This window comes from Ictalurus furcatus, chromosome 13 (assembly GCF_023375685.1).
Source record: "Ictalurus furcatus strain D&B chromosome 13, Billie_1.0, whole genome shotgun sequence".
Classification (NCBI taxonomy): Eukaryota; Metazoa; Chordata; class Actinopteri; order Siluriformes; family Ictaluridae; genus Ictalurus; species Ictalurus furcatus.
Window position 1 is genome coordinate 6,448,040 of NC_071267.1, and position 20,857 is coordinate 6,468,896.

Sequence of the window (20,857 nt, forward strand, 5' to 3'; positions counted from 1 at the left end):
CCTGATTCTGCTGACACAGCCAACCAAGTTCAGCCTGCAGAGTCGATGGAGGAGGACGCTCTGCTTTGCTGCTCTGCTGAGGACGTCGCTCTGCCTTCCGGCCCCGCTGAGGATGCCACTCTGGCTTCCTGCCCCGTGGAGGACACAGCTTTGCCTTCCTGCTCAGCTAAGGATGCCACTCAGTCTCCTGGTTCAGCTCAAGACATTTTGACCAGAGGGCCAGGACCGCCAGGGTAGGGGAGTGTGTTCTGTCCCCCTTGGTGGGGGTTCTGTTACGATTTCCCCTTCGAGCTAACGCTGTAGCATGCAGCGTGCTCGGAAACCCGAAACGTGAGCTCGTTGTGCGAGCTCTTAGCGAACGTATGCTTTTGGGTCTTCATTGACATTGACTTTGTTTACTTTCAACACGTGCTTTTGTTTTGGTTTATGTCCTGTCTCCGCCCCTGTATTGTCATAGTCATTGTCATTGGTTGTTTCCCGTATGTGTAGCAGCATTGTTCACAGCTGTCTTGTGTTTCACCCCTGATTACGTGTGTCATTTAAACTCCTCATGTCTCTTTGCACTTTGTGTAGTATTGAGTGTTATCACCATACCAAGCGTTTGTACCCTGTTCCTCGTTTTGATTCATGTTCTTTGATCTTGTTTCTGGTTTCTCGTTCTCGTTTCTTTCCTTGTCTAATTTATGCCTGTTTGCTGATCGCCTGACCCATTGCCTGTTTTTGACCACACTATTGTCTTATGATTTGGATTTGTCTACCTGTCTCTCTTTATTAAAAGCTCTTATCTGCACTTGCATCCGTCCTAAACTTCATTACGTGGAATACGTGACATGTATGAAATACAGTATGGTTAAATCTCAGGTATTTTAAATATTTTTAAGTCTAAAAAACAAAAACAAAAAAAACAACATGTTGAAATAATGTGATGCTTTAATTTGAACTAAAAGAAATTTAAATTCTGTGCCCAGAATTTACAGTGAAGTTGTCATGTTCCAACAATGTGGAGACAGTTCGGTTCATAGTATTAGACCACGTAAAGAAGTAACAGGTACTAGGGATGGGCAATATCTTATCATTTGTGACATACCGGTAGAAATTCTCCCCACAATAAGAATTAGTCTTCCCGCGATAATAACTATAAAGTCTAGCTGATGACGTATTTCTGTGTGCGGCGGTGTGCGACCCGTTCGCAGCTCACGTGCAGAGCGAAAACAAGAAAGCGGATGTGAAGCTGAGGAGGAGTTTATCGCTAAATGAGGAGCTACTGTTTTTTAGATCACTGTTTGTATTTCCGAGGCTCTCAAGATCACAGCTATCACTTGTAGCCAAAAACAGTGGTGCACGGTACTATGATTATATCGTCACTGATATCCTTATGACAATAAATACCAGAAAATATCGTGATATAGTTTTAAGTCCATATCGCCCATCCCTAACAGGTACATGAAAAATGGCAAAAACCTGTATTTTGTTTACCTCTCTACTGTATTTAATGTACTTCTGTGAGTGAAAAGTAGAGATTTACTTGCAGCTTTGTACTTCTGATGTTTGTTAAATGCTTGATATACCCATGAAAGGTGATATAAATTAGGACTGTTTCACTACCTCTAGGTTGCTTGTTTATGTTTTTATGTTCTGGCCATACTGTGTGTAATAAATTAAATTTAATAAAGAAAAAAATAGGGATGTCAGCAGTAGCAGTTGAGACTCCTGACCTGAAATTATGTCCCAGTCCGGCCCTGTTGCTGTGTGTGTACTTTTCAGAAAAAGTGCATATTCACCAATACTCTCACTGTTTCTCCACCTTTTTCATAACTTATGAAGACAGAAAATTATACATACAGTGCTGTGAAAAAGTATTTGCCCCATCTTGATTTCTTCTCTTTTTATGTATATCTCATACAAATTGTTTCAGAAATTAAAACAAAATCTAAGATAAAACAAAGGAAACCTGAATAAACACACAATACAGTTTTGAAATAATGTTATTTATTGAAGCAAAAAAGTTATCCAATACCACCTGGGCTTGTGTGAAAATATATTTGTCCCCGTAGTTACCAATTCCCCAAATCTATGAAACTGCATTTATAATGGGGTTCAGCTGGACTAGACACAACCAGGCCTGATTACTGTAAACCCTGTTCAAATCAAATGAACACTTAAATACAACCTTTTCAACAGCGTGAAGCTGGTTAAAAGGTCTTACCCAGTAACACACTATACCAAAGTTGAAAGAAATTCCAGAAATGATGAAGAAGAATGTGATTGAAATACATCAGTCTCGGAAGGGTTACACAGCTATTTCAAAAGCTCTGGGACTCCAAAGAACCACAGTGAGAGCCATTATCTCCAAATGGAAAAACTCATACAGTAGTGAACCTTCCCAGAAGTGGCTGACCTTCCATAATTCCTCCAGGAGCACAGTGACTACTCATCCAGAAAGTCACAAAAGAGCCAAGGACAACATCAAAGAAACTACAGGCCTCTCTTGTATCAATAAAGGTCACTGTTCATGACTCCACTATCAGAAAGACACTGGGCAAAAATGGCATCCATGGAAGAGTGGCGAGGTGAAAACCACTGCTAACTCAGAAGAACATTAAGACTCCTCTGAATTTTGCCAAAACACACCTTGATGATCCTCAAACATTTTGGGAGAATGTTCTGTGGACTGATGAGTCAAAAGAGGAATTGTTTGGAAGACAGGGGTCCCGTTACATCTGGCGTAAACCAAACATAGAATTACACAAAAAGATCATCATACCTATGGTCAAGCATGGTGGTGGTGTTGGGATGCTTTGCTGCTTCGCTGCTTCAGGGCCTGAGTAACTTGCAATAACTGAGAGAAACATAAATTCTGCTCTCTACCAGAAAATCCTAAAGGAGAATGTCTTCAATCCGTAAAATTAAACTCAAGCGCAACTGGATTATGCAGCAAGACAATGATCCAAAGCAGTGAGTGAAAGACTGATCACCAGTAATATAACTTTGTTTTTGCTTCAATAAAAAAGTTAATGAATAAGAACTGTACTGTGTTTATGTTGTATTTCGTTTGAAGATCTAAAATTATTTAGTGTGAAATATACTCAAAAACAGAAGAAATCAGAATACTTTTTCACATCATTGTAATTCAACAGTTCATCAAATTTTGTCTTTACTCTATCAGAGGGCCACACATTTCACTGCCGATTCAAATTGTACTAAAGACTTAATACTAAACTAACAGGGCTACTGCTGTCTGGGTAAAAAGAAAAATATGTATAAATTTACATTTCCTTGTAATAGGTCTCTGAGTGTGTATCTGAGAAAAAAAAAACATTTTTTAAAGGTGATAGATACTTTTAATATTGTGAAAGCATAGTGTTCATTTGGAATGAAAGTAATTTAGCAAATTAGGTACAGAATGTAAGTGATGTGACATCGCTGTGGATTGTTTCAAAAGCACTTAGACACCCCCCTCTTTCTCTCTCTCTCTCTCTCACACACACACACACACAGAGCTGAAAGAAAGGAATAAGAATACAAACAGTCAGTTTAAGGATTGTATAATAACGTAACGGAAGTGTGTGTCAGACAGACAGGCGTTGCAGAACCTTCGGCATATTTAGCACAGGGACACAGCTCCCCTTACTGGCCATTATCAACATTAAACACGATGATGTGAGAAGAACCCACGTGTCAAAAGACTGTGGTATATCTTTAGAACTATTACTCAGACCATCTGCACCTCACTCATTTGAGTCACACGCATTCATATTACTGTTAAGATAGTTATATTTTACAATGTGATGTAAGTAACTAGAAATAATAACTCTCACACTAACTCAGATATAACAGGGATTAGCTGTATAAAATTCTTAGACCAGACTAGCATGAGGATATCTGTTCAACAGATACTTCAGTGCACATCCGTATGTCACTCTGGATGAGAGTGTCCGCTACATGCAGTAAGAAATGAAGAAGCGTCTCTGGGACCCATGCTCTGCTCATGATGGTTTACTATTATGTGCTTTGAACAGTACTTATTTATAAAATATTTGTACATAGTATAGAAAATTATTTGTCTGATTTCTTCTTTTTTTGAGTATATCTCATACTAAATAGTTTTAGATCTTTAAACTAAATACAACATAAAATAAAAACACACAATACAGTTTAAGTAATAATTTTCTTTATTGAAGCAAAAAAAGTTATCACACCTATCACCCATGTGAAAAACTAATTGCCTTTTGCTTACTTCTAGGACTAGGAAGTGTGTTTGGTTTATGCCAGATGTAACAGGACCCCTGTCTTCCAAACAGTTCCACTTTTGTCTCATCAATCCATAGAACATTCTCCCAAAAGGTTTGAGGATCATCAAGGAATGTTTTGGCAAAATTTAGATGAGCCTTAATGTTCTTCTGGGTTAGGAGTGGTTTTCATCTCGCCTCTCTTCCATGGATGCCAGTTTGTCCCAGTGTCTTTCTGATAGTGGAATCATGAACGGTGACCTTTACTGATGTAACAGAGGCCTGTAGGTCCTTTGATGTTGACTTTGGCTCTTTTTTGACTTGCTGGATGAGTCGTTGCTGTGCTCTTGGAGGAATTTTGGAAGGTTGGCCACTTCTGGGAAGGTTCACCACTGTGCTGAGTTTTTCCATTTGGAGATAACGGCTCTCACTGTGGTTCTTTGGAGTCCCAGAGCCTTTGAAATAGCTTTGTAACCCTTCCCAGACTGATGTATCTCAATCACCTTCGTCTTCATCATTTCTGGAATTTCTTTCAACTTTGGCATAGTGTATTACTATGTAAGACCTTTTAACCAACAATGTGCTGTTGAAAAAGTTCTGTTTAAGTGTTGATGTGATTGAACAGGGTTTGCAGTTATCAGTCCTGGTTGTGTCTAGTCCAGCTGAACCCTATTATTAATGCAGTTTCATAGATTTGAAGAATTGGTAACTATGGGGGTAAATACATTTTCACACAAGCCCAGTTGGTATTGGATAACTTTTTTGCTTCAGTAAATAACATTATCATTTAAAACTGTATTTTGTGTTTACTCAGGTTGCCTTTGTTTTATCTTAGATTTTGTTTTAGTTTCTGAAACTATTTAGTACGAGATATACACAAAAACAGAAGGATACTTTCACAGCATTGTAGCTCATGTTTTTCCATACAAAGTATAAGATAAGATAAGTTATAACTTTATTAATCCCCCGTAGGGGAAATTTAGGTCAACATAGCAGCACGAAGGAATATAAAAGAACAGAACAGATGCCATATTGTAGAAGTATTCACACACTATTTACACTATACAATCAATAATAATTATTTACAACCAGATAATGTCTCAAATATAATCAGGCTTAAATCAGTTAATGTTAAATATGTGTTAATCATCCTCCAACCTACATCAGTTTCAGATTACAACCACAGCACTGCTGTAGGAGGTGGGTTTTTATTGTTGACAGATGTTTATCACCCTAACAGTGTATCATCTTGATACACTCATGACAGCACCATACACACACCCAGGTCAGTGTCACTACTGTGCAGAGATCCATCATCTACTTTAAATGATATTCCCTCAGTGGTGGTCCATGTTCACTGATGGATGCTCGGCCGATACACTGAGCATTAGTCAGTAACTGTTTACTTATAAACTATCTGTATTTGGCACATGATAAAATGGCCAGCATGTAGCTATGGTGTTGGTGGCATCCTGTGTGTTATTGTATTGTGTTGCACTTCTTGTACTGAAACTGTAAGTCTTTGTGTAGCTCTGTACTGCTCCAGTATATGCAAGTGTCTGTGTATGGGATAAAAATTCTGTTAGAAATACAACGTGCATGTCATAATTTTACCTATATGGTAAAAAAAAAAACTTCTTAAAGCTGAATGAATCAGAATGAACAATGAGACAGGCATGTAAACTGAATGCATTCTTTATTAAAACCTTGAGTGAGTGGCTTTGATTCATGTTTCACTTCATACAGACACACAAGATTGATGTAGAGCACCAAGTACGTTCATTATTGAGGTGAGTCACACACTTGGCTCACTCCCAGACTAATGATCATTATGGCTGTCGATCAATATCTGACAGCTTGCGTCCTATTTACATCACAGCCGCATCATCGGCAGTGCAAATGTAAAGACAGCAGCAGCCAGTCTTACACTAGAGCTCTGAATAAACAGCAAATGCTTGTGGTTTTGCACTGTAAACAAATTATCTATAATCATTCTCTCATAAACCATTAACACCAGTCAACACTCCATATCCCAAGTCAATTTCTGATTTAAAACATCGCAGTGGATCAAGTTAGAACATAAAAAAATGTAAATGATTTAGAAAAATAAATGTTAAGAATACCCACATGGCTGGATTCTGTGTACAGTACATTTCTATATTGTTAACACCACCTGACCTAAGGTTTAAAAATCATTCATTAAATCCAACTCACTATATCCACACTTAAGTATTATGATTATCATCATCCTACTTGTATATACCTCTGTTTACAATGTCAAGGTTTTCTCAAAAAGAAAAAAAAACCATTTGTGAACATTTAGGCCTTAGGTGAGCAGAATACTGTTCGTAATTGTGTTAAATCTGTACATGTAGAACAAAACCAGCAGCACCAGTGTTGAGTAAATGAAAACTCATGAAAACTACAGCAATCATAATGCAGACATTTGCCAGCTGGAACAGATTGTATACAAGAGTGTAACTAGGTTTGTATGCAATCTATAGATTTGATCCAATTCAGGATTTTAAAGTGTTGTGAAGAATATTAACTGTGTTTCTTTTTTGGGTATATTAGTGCACTATGTAGGTTCTACAGTGTCACGGTGTTAAAGCCAATGCCAGGGGTATTCAAATTTGTGACGGTCCAGTTACATAACATTTGTTTCTCACAGTTGACATGACGGAATGGTAACAACCGTTACCTCTCAATGCTGAACCATTAATGATTAGTTCATGGCTCAAAGTTCACAGTACATAATCTTATTTAAACGTTGTTTTCCTTGCTGACTTTTTTTTTAACAAGCCGTGTCCGCACTAACTAGAAAAGAGTGTGCAAATGTATTAAAGTCCCTTCTAAACTGAAGACCCATCTCTTTGTCAATTTGCCTTCCGGTAAATAATCTACATAATTGCTGTGATTAGTCTCAACAAGCTGTAACTGGGGATCTGCTACAGAAGCCATGATGGTTTGAGTTCAGAAAACTACAGTTGCTGAGCTACAACCATTTATCCCTGTACGCAGATCGGTTCTGCTTCAATATTTTTATTTGGATACGTAATGTACTTGTTATTTTCTTGCCTTAAAGGTGTGGTTTGTAATTAAAAAATATTCACAATGTTGCCATAAAATTCTGACTACATATATTATTACATTGATCTAGCAATGAGCTCCGCCCCCAGAAAGCTCAGCCCTGCCCCTTTTCCTTTGCAGACACTCAGTTTTGAAAGAGGTAGTTGAGGAGAAAGAGAAGGCTTCAGAGTGTTTTCAGTGTAATGATGTTGAACCTCACATGCATCAGAGAGCTGTCAAATTTAGACCACTTTTTAAGAAACAAAAATAACTTTCACCTTCCACGGTTTATACGAGACAGAAGTATAGAACAGAGCTACTGGTGTTCACTCTGTGTGTAAGGATAAAATTATAGCCTATTTAACGTTCAAATGCTTGTGAATAATAAATCTGTTCGAGTTTTAGTAATACAGTATTTAGCAAGATGTTAACGCAGTCCAATCGCAGCAGCATTACAATATTTTATTTGTGTGTACTGTATGGGGAAATATTCTAATGAGGTGACATGATTATTTTTGCCATGTGCCAACCCTGGTCACATTGAACACTGTGGTTAAAACTTTTTCTTGCTTGTAGTGATAACTACCTCGGTGCTCACACACACAGGATTCACAGTTAAGCTCAAAGACTCGTGTATTAAGGGATGTAACTAATAAACAGTGCATGCACCTTCAGCTTACTTTGTGACATATTTTCCTCTAGGCACTTTTATGCTGATATATTTTTTAATCTGACTAATGTGTCAAAATTCATACACATCTTTTATACAGTGAATAATTCATATCTATCTATATGTATGCACTTTCAAAAAAAAATTATATTCAATAAAAATATTTTACGAAACACGTATTTTGTACCATAAAAGTTTGTGCGCTAAAACAAGAAAGAACCATATAGTGCTGTGGTTCCCCCTTTCTTATGCATGACTTAAAATGTGATAAAATCTAGCTCTGAGGCAGTTTATGTTCAATGAAAATTGGCCCTCTATCGGTTCTCCAAAGAAAATCAATAAGGAGTAATTATTTTTGATTTGTTAACAATAAGAAGGAATTATTGTTGTTACACAATTATCGTATGTTTTAAATGATCATCATGTAATCTGCATCATGGCAGAGTCAGAGACATGTTCATATTCATCTGCCCTTGATTGTGTCCCATATATATATATATATATATATATATATATATATATATATATATATATATATATATATATATATATATATATATATATACACACACACATACACACATGACATCTTTCAAATGTCACTACGCAAGTTGATACATCTTTCTCATTTTTTTTCATGAACTGTCTCAGGCTTGTGTCCTCTCATATATGTCCCATACTTATAAACCTGGCTTCTTTTCATGCAGTGTTTCAAGCTTGAAATTTGGACCAAACAGAGAAGAACAGTGTTACAGTGCAATGATTTCTTACACCACTGCGATCTTCTGTGCTATTCCTGCTGGTCCCCTGAGGTTGAGGTTGACCAGTGGTGAGAACATGAGGAGGTACACCAGGCTCTCACTAGCGCTTGCCCTCCAGGATGTCCCTCCAGTTGTCTGCCCAGGACAGGAGGCGCCGCTGGGTGGTGCTAACAGGCAGGTGCTTGTTGTGGCAGGCAGTGAAAAGAACATGTTCCCAGGATGGATTGGGCTCCACACCTGCAGCAGAACAGCGCCAGAGTGTTTAATTCTATAGCTGAAAATATCTAGTATGGGAAAGTCAAGGCAACTGTTTGACATAACATGGTAAATGGTCTGCACTTATATAGCACTTTTTTAACCTTAGTGGTTCTACAAATCGCTTTACACTGGTTCTCATTCACCCATTCATTCATTCATTCATTCATTCACACACACACACACACCCCCAAAGGTAGCAGAGCTGCCATGCAAGGTGCTAACTTGCCATCGGGAGCAACTTGGGGTTCAGTGTCTCGACCAATGACACTTCAGCATATGTGGGCCGGGAATCGAACCGCCAACCCTGGTTGTGGACTGAAGTGTGTAGGATTTTTTGTTAAGAATGAAAGAACATGATTGGCTACACAGCGACATCACAATAGTGTAAACAAAGCAAATGGGAGTGACAGAGTGCACTATAAGTGGGAAATGAATTCAGATGTGAGTTCTTTCTTTCTTTTCTGAACATGTAAGACATTTATTTATTGCCCCATCCTGATTTCTTGTTTTTGTGTAAATACAGTAATTTAACATAAAACAAAAGCAATCTGAGCACACACACTACACCGTTTTTATTTTTTACTGAAGCAAAAAAAGTTAGCCAACACCTATTTGTAACACCTGCATCTTCCAACCACCAGAGGGAGCCCTCACCTGAATACTGATCACCCCCCGCTTCCTTCTACAGTCACTACTGCCAGTTCACCTGCCTTCCCGAGCATTTACACTATTGTTTCTAGACTGCTTCATGTTATGACCACATGCCTGTTTCTTGACTTCACGTTTACTGGATTACTGTTTTTGTCTTGGTTGCCTGTTCGGACTGTCTATTTTGGCTTTTTGACCTTTGCCTGGTTTTGACCATTCCTCTGTCTGTCGTTTTGGATTCAATAAACTTCTGCACATGGATCCCAACCCTCCAGCCAGTGTGAGACCATTACAGAATACTTCGCCTGAAATGGATCCAGCTGAAGTTGCCCAGCACCAGTAGGCCTACACATATCGGAGCGAGGTGCTACAAGGGTTTCAAGGCCAACTCGCTAATCTACAAGCAGCCAATGAACATTTAACCTGATACATTCAATCGCTCCCACAAGCCAGAGCTGAATCTGTAAGATTTGCTGTACCCGATATTAGCTACGCTAGGGTTTCATCTGAAGAACGACATTGCCGTCTCCAGACACACCTATGGTTCTATTGTGATCAACCTTACCATCACAGCGATACCTGCCCCAACAAGCCCAACAGCACCTCAAAGAAAAGGGTGAGTAACAAATACTCTTTTACTCCATTCCGTCATAATTTCACCCTCTTCATCTCCATTGAGTTTTCTAATACCATCCACTTGGTTTCAGTGCTAGTAGATTCCGGGGCCGCTGTCAATCTAATCCACAAGGACTTTGTTCAGAAACTCAAAATCCCTACCATGCCATGCATCCCGTCCATTAATGTCATTGCGGTGGACAACAAACCCATAGGACCAGGTATAAATCAACAGACCATCCCATCACTCTCCAAGTTGGACTCTTTCACACTTAGAAGATCTCCTTCTACGTTATCTCATCTCCCAAGAACCAGATCATCTTCGGTCATCCCGGGCTAACTACTTATGACCCCACCATCTCCTGGAATCAAGGCAAACTCCGCGGATGGTCTCAGTACTGCCATGTTTCACAACGAGTGTGGAAAGCCCACTGTTATTCCAGTCGAGTACTCAGAATTCTCAGAGGTCTTCAGCAAGGCAAAAGCAACTTGGGTACCTCTCCATCATCCATAGAACTGTGCCATCGAACTGCTCCCAAATTCGGTACCTCCCAAGAGCAAGGCCTACCCCGTTTCACGTCCTGAGACACAGGCTATGGAGGACTACATTGAAGAAGCCCTAGCATCAGGCTTTATCCATCCCTCCATCCATATCCATCTCCAGCAGTGGTGGGGTTTTTATTTGTGGATAAAAAAAATGGCGGACTTAGACCATGCATTGATTACAGAAGTCTTAACGCAATTACCATCAAGAACAGATATCCACTTCCTCTCATCCCCGCAGCACTAGAACAACTCCAGGAGGCACGTATCTTCACCAAACTCAATCTTCGCAGCACCTATAACCTCATTCGTATCCGAGATGGGGATGAATGGAAAACTGCCTTCCTCACCACTAGGAGGCACTATGTATACCAGGTTATGCCATACGACCTTGCTAACGCGCCTGTGGTCTTCCAGACATTCATCAATGAGATCTTCCGAGACCTCTTGAACTAGTACGTCATTGCATACATTATGGCTGCACAATTAATCGGATATCGATCGCGATTACGATTTTGACTGCCCACGATTACATGAATGACTGCGATATTGACGTTTAAAGTTCATCCTCCGCTCATAGAAAACTCCGCTGCAGATCAAATCAAGCGCTTCCTACACTTACAGCCAATCACCATAGAGTGGCGCAGGGATGACGTCATTTTGTAACGCCAAAACCCGGAAACGAGTTAGCATTTTAGTGTTCAAGCTGCCAGCTTCGCTTTGAGCTCCAGCACTCTGCACGAGGGGAAATCATGACACTAACCAGTTGCTAAATGGGACTACAGAGGTTGTCGGGGACATTAAACTTAATTTCGCCGAACAGGAAAAAACTTTGCAGATAAACTGGTTCAGGTGTGCTGTGCACAATTCCCAAAAAATGTGAATGAAGATTCATCCACAGAGTAAATCCGTATTATGGAAAATGGTTTAAATAAAGTTTGGGAAGTTGTGGGAAGCTTGGTGATGGTGACGTTGAAGTCGAGCAACCGTGGTGTAGTTCGTTTGTAGCATATGGTTAGCTGTTTATTTCTGGTGATTGTATTTAGGCTTCAAACTTCATAAAAGTTGTGCTCATTTGTGAAAATTATCTTGATGGACAAAACGTGTTAGCATTGTAAACTTGTGTTGATCACAGAGCTTACTTTTTGCAATAATCCAAAAGCCTATGGGAAAATCCTGTTGGGTTTTTGTCGAGGGAACCGGTGTGATGCTAACTTTTGGGTTCCTGTACAAAATGACGTCATCCCTGTACCACTCTATTGGGTGATTTGGCTGCGTCTCTCCTCCTGTAAACACTGTAAACACTTTTCTGCATACACCTGAATTGTTTATTTGGTTGCATATTGTTATATTTGATTGCATATTTTCATTTGATTGATGGAATGTTTATTTTTATTTATCCTATATTTTGGGTACAATTTTATTTATATTTTGCTTCTACGAGATGATGCACTTTAAGGATCAGTCTAATTTGATGCAAAGATTTGTACATTAGCAGGAACGTAGCACAAAATGGAGGTGAAAGCAGCGGTCTGTTTATTTAATTGTGAAAGTGCAATAGAAATGCTGTCCCTAAAATCAATGAATAATCGTGATAAATAATCATGATCTCAATATTTATCAAAATAATCATGATTATAATTTTGGCCATAATCGTGCAGCCCTAGCATACATTGATGACATCATCTATTCCCAGTCTCTGACAACAGTCTCTGACAACAGGTCATCCAATGGTCCACACCTCTCTCAGCACTGGACATGAAGTTATTCAGTGAACTATAACCCTAATACGCATTATGGTTTTGACCACCAACTCATTTTGGTGGTCAAACATAAACAAAGACATTACCACATATGTCAATTCTTGTCCTGTATGCGCCCAGTCGAAAACACCCGGAGAACTGCCTGCCGGGCTTCTAGAGCCCCTACCCATTCCTCAGAGACCCTGGTCTCATCTATCAGTAGACTTCATCACGAATCCACCCAACTCCAACAACTTCACCATGATTCTGGTAATCACTGATCGTTTCTCTAAAGCTTGTCGCCTTATTCCCCTGAAAGGTCTTCCCACAACCATGGAAATGGGCATCACGCTTTTCCATCAAGTGTTCCGAGTGTAAGGCCCTTGTCACTGACCGGGGCCCACATGTCAGGCCTTCTGTAAGCAATTGGACATTAGTGTAAGCTTAACTTCAGGCTATCCACCCACAGGCTAATGGACAAGTGGAAAGACTGAACCAGGAGATAGGGTGCTACCTCAGGTCCTACTGTAGCCGAGAACAAGAGAGGTGAAGTGAATTTCTCCCATGGACCGGAAACGCCCAAAATTCATTAACCCATTCATCCACAGGACTTACCCTCTTTTAATGTGTGCTGGGCTGTCAACCGGCCTTGTTCACTTGGTCTGGGGAACCATCTGCAGTAAGAGTGGTGAATGACTGGATCAGGAGGAACGAGAAGGTGTGGGACAGCGCTCAGGTGAGGCCCCAACGGGCCATTCGTGCTCAACGGATCCAGGCAGACCGCCGGAGGCGTCCCCACCCCAACTACCAGCCAGGCCAGAGGGTCTGGCTATCCACGAGAGACCTGCATCTACAGCTGCCCAGCAGGAAGCTCAGTCCAAGGTATGTAGGTCCATTTCTTATCATGAGACAAATAAATCCTGTGACCTATAGACTAAAGCTTCCTGCTAACTACCGGATCTCTCCTTCACTTGTCTCATTGCTGAAACCGGCCCACCCTGCACCTGGCCCCGAATCCATGGAACCTGAACCTTCACCTCCCTTAGAGATTGATTGAGCCTCAGCATACCTGATAAAGGTAATCATGAATTCAAGAAGAGAGGGGAGGATTCAATACTTGGAGGACTGAGAGGGCTACAGACCTGAGGAGAGATACTGGGTAACTGCTGGGAACATTCTGGACCCTTCTGTGATCCACGACTTCCACCGCACACACCCTGCACCACCCAGCACCCAGACCAAAGGGATGGCCCAGGCATAGAAGAGAAGGAGCCAGAGGGAGCCCTCACCTGAATACTGATCACCTTCCACTTCCTTCTACAGTCACTTCCTGTCTGCTAGCCATAAAGATCCAGGCATGCTAGCAGCACATTCCGAAGTATAGCCAGTTCACCTGCCTTACTGAACATTTACCCTATTGTTACTAGGCTGCCTCATGTTATGACCACATGCCTGTTTCTTCACTTCACATTTATTGGATTACTGTTTTTGTCTTGGTTGCCTGTTCGGACTGTCTATTTTGGCTTTTTGACCTTTGCCTGTTTTTGACCATCCCTCTGTCTGTCATTTTGGATTTAATAAAACTTCTGTACATGGATACCAACCCTCCAGCCAGTGTGAGACCATTACGCTATCAGCAACATGAAATACTAATTGCTCCCTTAAACTTAAAATCTGTTTGTGCCAACTTTAGCAGCAATACGGAAACCAAATGCTTCTGATATCTGGAGATCAGTCTTTCACTTACTTCTAGGACTAGGACTTACTCCTATGCTTTTGATCAGTGTCTTGCTGCATAATCCAGTCGCGGTTGGATTTATGGACTGAAGACCAGACATTCTGCCTTAGGATTTTCTGGTAGAGAGCAGAATTCACGTTTCTTTCAATAATTGCAAGTTGCCCAGGCCCTGAAGCAGTAAAGAATTCTCATATTATCTCAGGGAGTTTTTCTTCACATGATAGTTACTTCTGACTTGCTCAGTAGGGATAAATTCATACAAATAAAATCTATATACTGAATTTATATATTTCTGTAAAGCTGCTTTGGGACAATATTCATTGTTAAACACGCAATACAGATCAAACTGAATTGAATTGAATAATTAAATTGAAATATTTGAAAAAAGAGCTAGTCTCTGTTATTCCACTAGGGGGCAAACATTCAACATGACCTGGATGACAACCTTCATAGATATATCTGAGAAAATGTTTTGTAATTTTGTCTGTAATGTGTTAGATACATAATGAGTGTACAGTTCTGGGTGTAAAAAAAAATTAAACCCTAATCCTACCAAGGATGTCCGGCTTGTCGTCAACAAGGATGTCTCCACTCACAATTGTCTTGTCTCTGGTCAAAATGACCTTCTCCAGGAAGTCGGGGCCCAGGTGTCTCTCTACCCATGCATACTGAAAACACACACACACCGGTCATTATGCAAATGAACAGCAGAAAAAGAAGTTATTTCTATCACAGATCAGCAGAAAGAAAAACTTACCTTTTCGTATGGACAGTGGGCGTAGTGTTTAATTGGACTGGTGCAAATGAAGACATCTGTACTGGTTGAAAAAGAGCAGGGGCCCAAATGTAAAAGTTTGGTACAGTGCTGAAAATCATAACCTGCCATTATAACGGCCATTATACTTATTATTCCGTTTTAATAAGATATTAGGCAGTTTGACTGGTTGTGTAATTTGAATGGGTTTGATAAGATATCTCAAAAACAAGCAGCTTACAAATAATGCCAACTTGGCTCTAATGACAAACTTATTAAAAATGTGTTCTGTGAGAGGAAAGTTCAGGAGTAAAAACTCTACGGCTACCAGAAATAACAAAATATTATTGTACGTATAATTTATTATTATTATTTATTTTACAGTTAATGGGGTTCTCAGCTGCAAGTTTTGAGTTTAATCTCTTCAAAGTGATGGCGTGTAATTTGTGCCTACTTCTTCATCTTGGCCATCTCCTTCACAGCCTCCACACTTCCTGGTAGAGGTTCAAGCTCCATGAAGAAGTTCTTGGACTCCCAAATGCTGATGGCTTTATCCTGTGAACAACACACAACCACTGCCCTGTATCTATTACGCATATCATATTAAAGCATCATATCACTACAAATGTCTAAAGGTTTATTATATTAATATCACAGTATTATCATGATATTGTATTTGTGTTGGGCAAACAATGAACTGAGCAGGAAGCTTTGCAGACTCCCTTCAATGCAATCATACATCCCAATTTTATACAAATACATACACAAATATACTTGTTAATTTAAACTCTAAATAATAAGTCAGATATTAAATTAAATAAGACAGAAATTATGAGACAGTGAAAGCTAGAAGATTAGCTACAAAGCTATTGAATTACATCTGTAAACATTCTCCACAGCTGGAGTGATTGGAAAAGCTTTTGTCTCCACCATGGTCTTCAAACTCCCATTACAATCTCATCTGTTGATCAGAATTCTTCACTCAGAAGGATACATGCAATACACTGTGCAAATGTTTCCACAGTAAGGTATCTATGGATAACTTGGTATCCTTAGTAAGGTGTCTATGCTGTGTTCCTATTGGGACAGTGTTTATTTCAACATAGTGGAAGTGCAGGACTACTGACAGTACTGTTTTTACTGAATATCATACCAATTACCAGTACACACCTAATGAGGTTTGTAAAATTACCACATATTACATTTCCATATGGGACAGCAGCCTTCTCCTGAGGCAGGGTAGCCTATGTACGGTACAGTAACATGGTAAATATTTTCAATTGTATTCACTATACATGATATTGCCCTTTTTTAATAGGGTAAAATTCAGTTAAATGCAGTTTTCCGTGATAAAGATATAAGCAAAATAAGCAAAGTCCCTACTTTGTTGTGAGAAGACAAATATTGAGTGGAAAAAATCTGATCATATATGTGTGGACGGCAGTATGGTTGTACAGCAGGGGTCCACGGTCTGATCCTGAGCTCGGATTACTGTCTGTATGGAGGTTCTGGATGTCTTTGTGGGCTTCCTCCGCTTTCCTCCCACCTCCTAAAAACGTCCGCAGGTGGATTGTCTACACTAAATTACCCCTAGGTGTGAATGTGTGTAAATATGAATGTGCGAAGGATATATGAAGTGGAAATGCATTTGAATAAGTTCAGTAAAGCTTGATTTAAAAAGCAAGATCTACCACCAACCAATCTTGATATAGATATAAATATATAATAAAGTTGCTATAAAATACCTTTATGACAGTTCCACTGCAATGTATTAAATTAAGACAGCAGTAATAGTGAAGAAATGACATTTTCACCTCCAGCCAGCTATTAAACTAAATTAAATTAAATCACCTCCTGCAATAAATCTGTGGTACTTCAACACACTTCACCTCAATATCCAACAAACAACGTTGTTTATTTGGACACCATGTTACATTGTTGCCAGTGAGGTTTCGGTGTTTTTCTTCCTTCTCTGTATATTTTTGTTTGTTTCTTGTAAAGTTACCTTCAATACTTTTGGTACAGAATTGAATTCTGTAGTGAGCACACTTTCAAACAGAAACATAAAAATGGTTTGGTTCATCCTGTTTCTCAAAAGTATGCAGCCAATAAAATGTGATCCAAGTTTAGATTTCAATACCATTGTTTACATGTGCACTATAATTTCATTGTCTCTTTAAGTGTATCAATAAAGTTGAATATCAATCTCATCTCATGTTTATAAAATGTATGTATAAACTGCACTGTGTACTGTATGTTAATGATCCATGAGGAATCATCTGGAACTGGAAAATACTTCAGGGGGTTCAAACCATACATGAACCTATTCTCCTGTTAAACGCTGTCGCCCTGTGACGTCACCGCGGGACACGACCGCTAACAAACATCACAAGCGTTACAATGTGAACAAATCTAATTTGTTTCAGGGTGGAGTTTATATCAGAAATAATAATAACAATAAACGGAGTGTTTGTGTTGTGTTGAGGAAATAAACACACACTTACACACAGGTCTGCTCTCAGCTCTCCGTACTGAGTCGACACCCAAAACCCTCTGCGCTCCTCCAGGCTGATGTACGGCTCGTTCGGGTATCTCTCTCTATATTTCTTTAAAAATCCCCCCTCGAAATCCGCAAGAACGCCGTCCATGTCGAGCAAGATGCGCAGCCTGGTGTTGGGGCACTTTCCCGCACAGTTCCTGCGGAGAGACACCGCAGCGCCTCGGTGGTGCAGCAGCAGCAGCAGCCGCGCGGTCCTTCTCCGCAGCTCCAGCGCCATCGTGTCCGGGCTTTAACTCCCTCCCTCACCGCGGTCAGCCCACAGAGATCTGTGGAGATGTTCTCTTTAGACCTGCCCTTTTGTTGTGCTTTAACACAGAGTCGCTTTTCATTGAATTGTTTAGCACTGAATGACCGTGGGAGCGGCGGTCCCGGTCCCGGTCCCTCTCCCTCCCCCGCTGCTGTGGTCCTGTAGCCGGTTAAACTCGGCCTGTGTGCCGCACTTTCACTCCGCTCCTGCTCTGTGTTCCGCAACCGCACGTTTCTGTTGTTGTTAGACCGAGTTTAGTGAAGTTCTGAATGGAGAAATGGTGTTGACCTCTCCAGGCATTCGCCCGGTGTCTGTGTGTGCACCGCTGGGGTTTGGGCTTGTTTACAGCAGTGCAGTTTGTATTTCTCTCTCTCTCTCTCTCTCTCTCTCTCTCTCTCTCTCTCTCTGCGGTCATTCAATATGTCAGCTGTGTAGCTCCCACCACCCTCAGTACTCTCTCACTTCAACTTTAGCTCACTGTTCTTTTGTCCCTGCTGTTTCTAGGTGGTTTTAACACCAAAATAGCTTAATCTTGGTGAGCTGTACCGCGTTTCCGTAGAACGAACTAACTGTATGTTCCGCATTAGCCGCTGTTGCTTGCTACTGCAATACGTCAACGCGTCCGCCATTTTGGAAGGGGCCCACATGGAATGGAACAAACGCAAGAGATGCTTTTCTTTTACCAGAGAGAATGTCTGTAACTCGCTTTATTCATTCATATATCTTTTTATAACCTGCTGGAAAAAATGGATATGCGTGTCACAAGGATTATAGACCATGCCGACTGCTGATGTGATGTGTGTTAAGATGACAATACTGTCAAGACAACGTGAATACAACTCATTTCTCTTCGATGGATACGTTTATTAACTTTATTTAATAATATATTATGCAATCGCATATTATCTTGGTCAAAAATAAACAAAAATAAAAAGTGGTTTAATTTGACATTCGACTGCATTCTTTTCGGTTTCTGAATGTTCAATTAATCTGTTAGACACCAAACTAACTGGAATTTTTTTAAATTATATTGCTTGTACTTTTGTTATAGTATAACACAATAAACGCTGCTTAAGGAAATTTGAGACTTAAAGCCAGCAGTTTTGTAGACAAAGAATATGGTTTAAATCAGAGCTGTTAAAGCCATATATATTACATAAAACCCAGTCAATCACCTTGACTTGAATCCAATTGAACAAGATTTAAAGACAATATGTTTATAAGAACGGGTCAAAATCACACCTGAATACTGCGGCCCATTAATTTTTTCATACATTAACCACCTTGAAGCTGTCCTTACAAACAAAGGCTTCCTCACTAAGTATTAAATAAATTTCAGGTAGTGTGTTCAATACAAATTTTCCTGTGTCATTCCACTTTATTACACATAACTTTATTTATGGACTTTAATGCTGTGAATTTCTGGATTTCTTGTGTTAATACTGATGTCTGGTGAAAATATCATGTGAATAGCCTCATTGGAAATATATTTACTGAAAAAAAATGTTGACGTGCCTAATATTTATTTCCCCCACTGTATGTAACTGTAATGCTTTACAATTTGCTGTCACCCAGAAGAGGATGGGTTCCTCAGAGGATTAAAGTCTCTTGAGTCAGGGTCATCTCACGATTTCCTCATTGTTTCCTCATTCCTCATTGTTTCCTCATTCCTCATCTCACAGATCCGGAGAGAGGTTGCCTGTGCCATCGAGAAGCGGAAGCAGGAGCAAGACCCCGTGACACCCGCTGCACAAACACCGCTTGCCGCCTGCCCACCTAAGGAGCCGCAAGAGCTTCATGAGGTGCACGAGCCCTCTGTCGGGTGACCCGTACAAGGCACGCTGCTAGTTCTGGCGGGACAAGGGCCCCCGCCCAACCCCTATGTGCGACCCGCCGAAGACTTGCTGCCTGGGCACAAACAACCATGGCCAATATGGAGGGCGCTAAACAGACTAAGAACGCAAGTCGGCCGCTGCAGGGAGAATATGGCCAGATGGGGACTGCTTCCTGGCCAATCCTGCGGATCAGTGCCACAAACGATGGCGCACCTGTTGGCGTGCCCCGCGTGTCCACATTCCTGCACAGCATGTGACCTGTGTGACACGATGTACAGGGCTATTGAGACCGCCGCCTACTGGGCGAAACTAATATGAAGTGGAACCTTGACATGAAAAGAAGAAGACCTGTAAACTAATAAATTGGCCAACGTGCTACAGTCACTTGTTTCTTCAGTAAAATTACAGATTGGGATTTACCAGTTTATTTTGTGTTATAATTGCAGCTTATTATTTATGTAGATTTGACAGGTTGGAATATTTTTGCTTATTAGAATTTAAACAATGTCCATGTTGTTAAATACTTGTGGGAGGAAAACAGCACAATTACTTCTGAACACAGAGGTTTCAACTTAAGGTGTATTTCGACATTGTAATTATATGAGAAACCAATGAGAAGTGCTTGTAGTATTATAAGAAAGAGACTCTTGAGACATTTGTTTTGCACGAAAAATAATTGTCAATTGATTATTTTAAAAAATGCAATCCATCCATCCATCCATCCATCCATCCATCCATCTTCAACCGCTTACTCCTTTTAAGGGTCACGGGGGAGCCTGGAGCCTATCCCAGGGAGCATCAGGCACAAGGCGGGGTACACCCTGGACAGGGTGCCAATCCATCGCAGGGCACACAATCACACACATTCACACACCCATTCATACACTACGGACACTTTAGACACGCCAATCAGCCTACCATGCATGTCTTTGGATTGGGGGAGGAAACCGGAGTACCCGGAGGAAACCCCCGCAGCACGGGGAGAACATGCCAATAAAGCAATAATTAATTTAAAAAAAAGTTTATTGTATTTAATAAACATAATAAAAATAGCCATCACACACACTTCACAATAGCACTAATATGTCTAGCCAACAAAGTTAATATATATAAATTTAATAACTATACATTATAGTAATACATATATCCTAAATACACAATACAAATCCTATTTTACAAAACCTACAC

The 20,857-nt window shown here is 40.2% G+C and overlaps 1 protein-coding gene across 2 annotated transcripts; it reads right to left on the minus strand.

Annotated features, from left to right (window-relative positions):
- Positions 1 to 8,461: 8,461 nt before the first annotated feature.
- Positions 8,462 to 18,468, minus strand: LOC128617272 (5'(3')-deoxyribonucleotidase, mitochondrial-like). Of its 2 annotated transcripts, XM_053640342.1 has the most exons (6): positions 17,532 to 18,468; positions 15,482 to 15,582; positions 15,031 to 15,091; positions 14,827 to 14,941; positions 14,302 to 14,442; positions 8,462 to 8,966 (listed from the first exon to the last, which is right to left on the minus strand). In XM_053640342.1, the coding sequence occupies exons 1-6, from the start codon at positions 17,802 to 17,804 to the stop codon at positions 8,830 to 8,832; spliced, it is 828 nt and encodes a 275-aa protein (XP_053496317.1). In that variant the 5' UTR covers positions 17,805 to 18,468; the 3' UTR covers positions 8,462 to 8,829. The 2 variants fall into 2 exon arrangements, with proteins under 2 accessions (XP_053496317.1, XP_053496318.1); XM_053640343.1 differs by lacking the exon at positions 14,302 to 14,442 and having other exon boundaries at positions 8,464 to 8,966.
- Between the last annotated feature and the right edge of the window lie 2,389 nt (positions 18,469 to 20,857).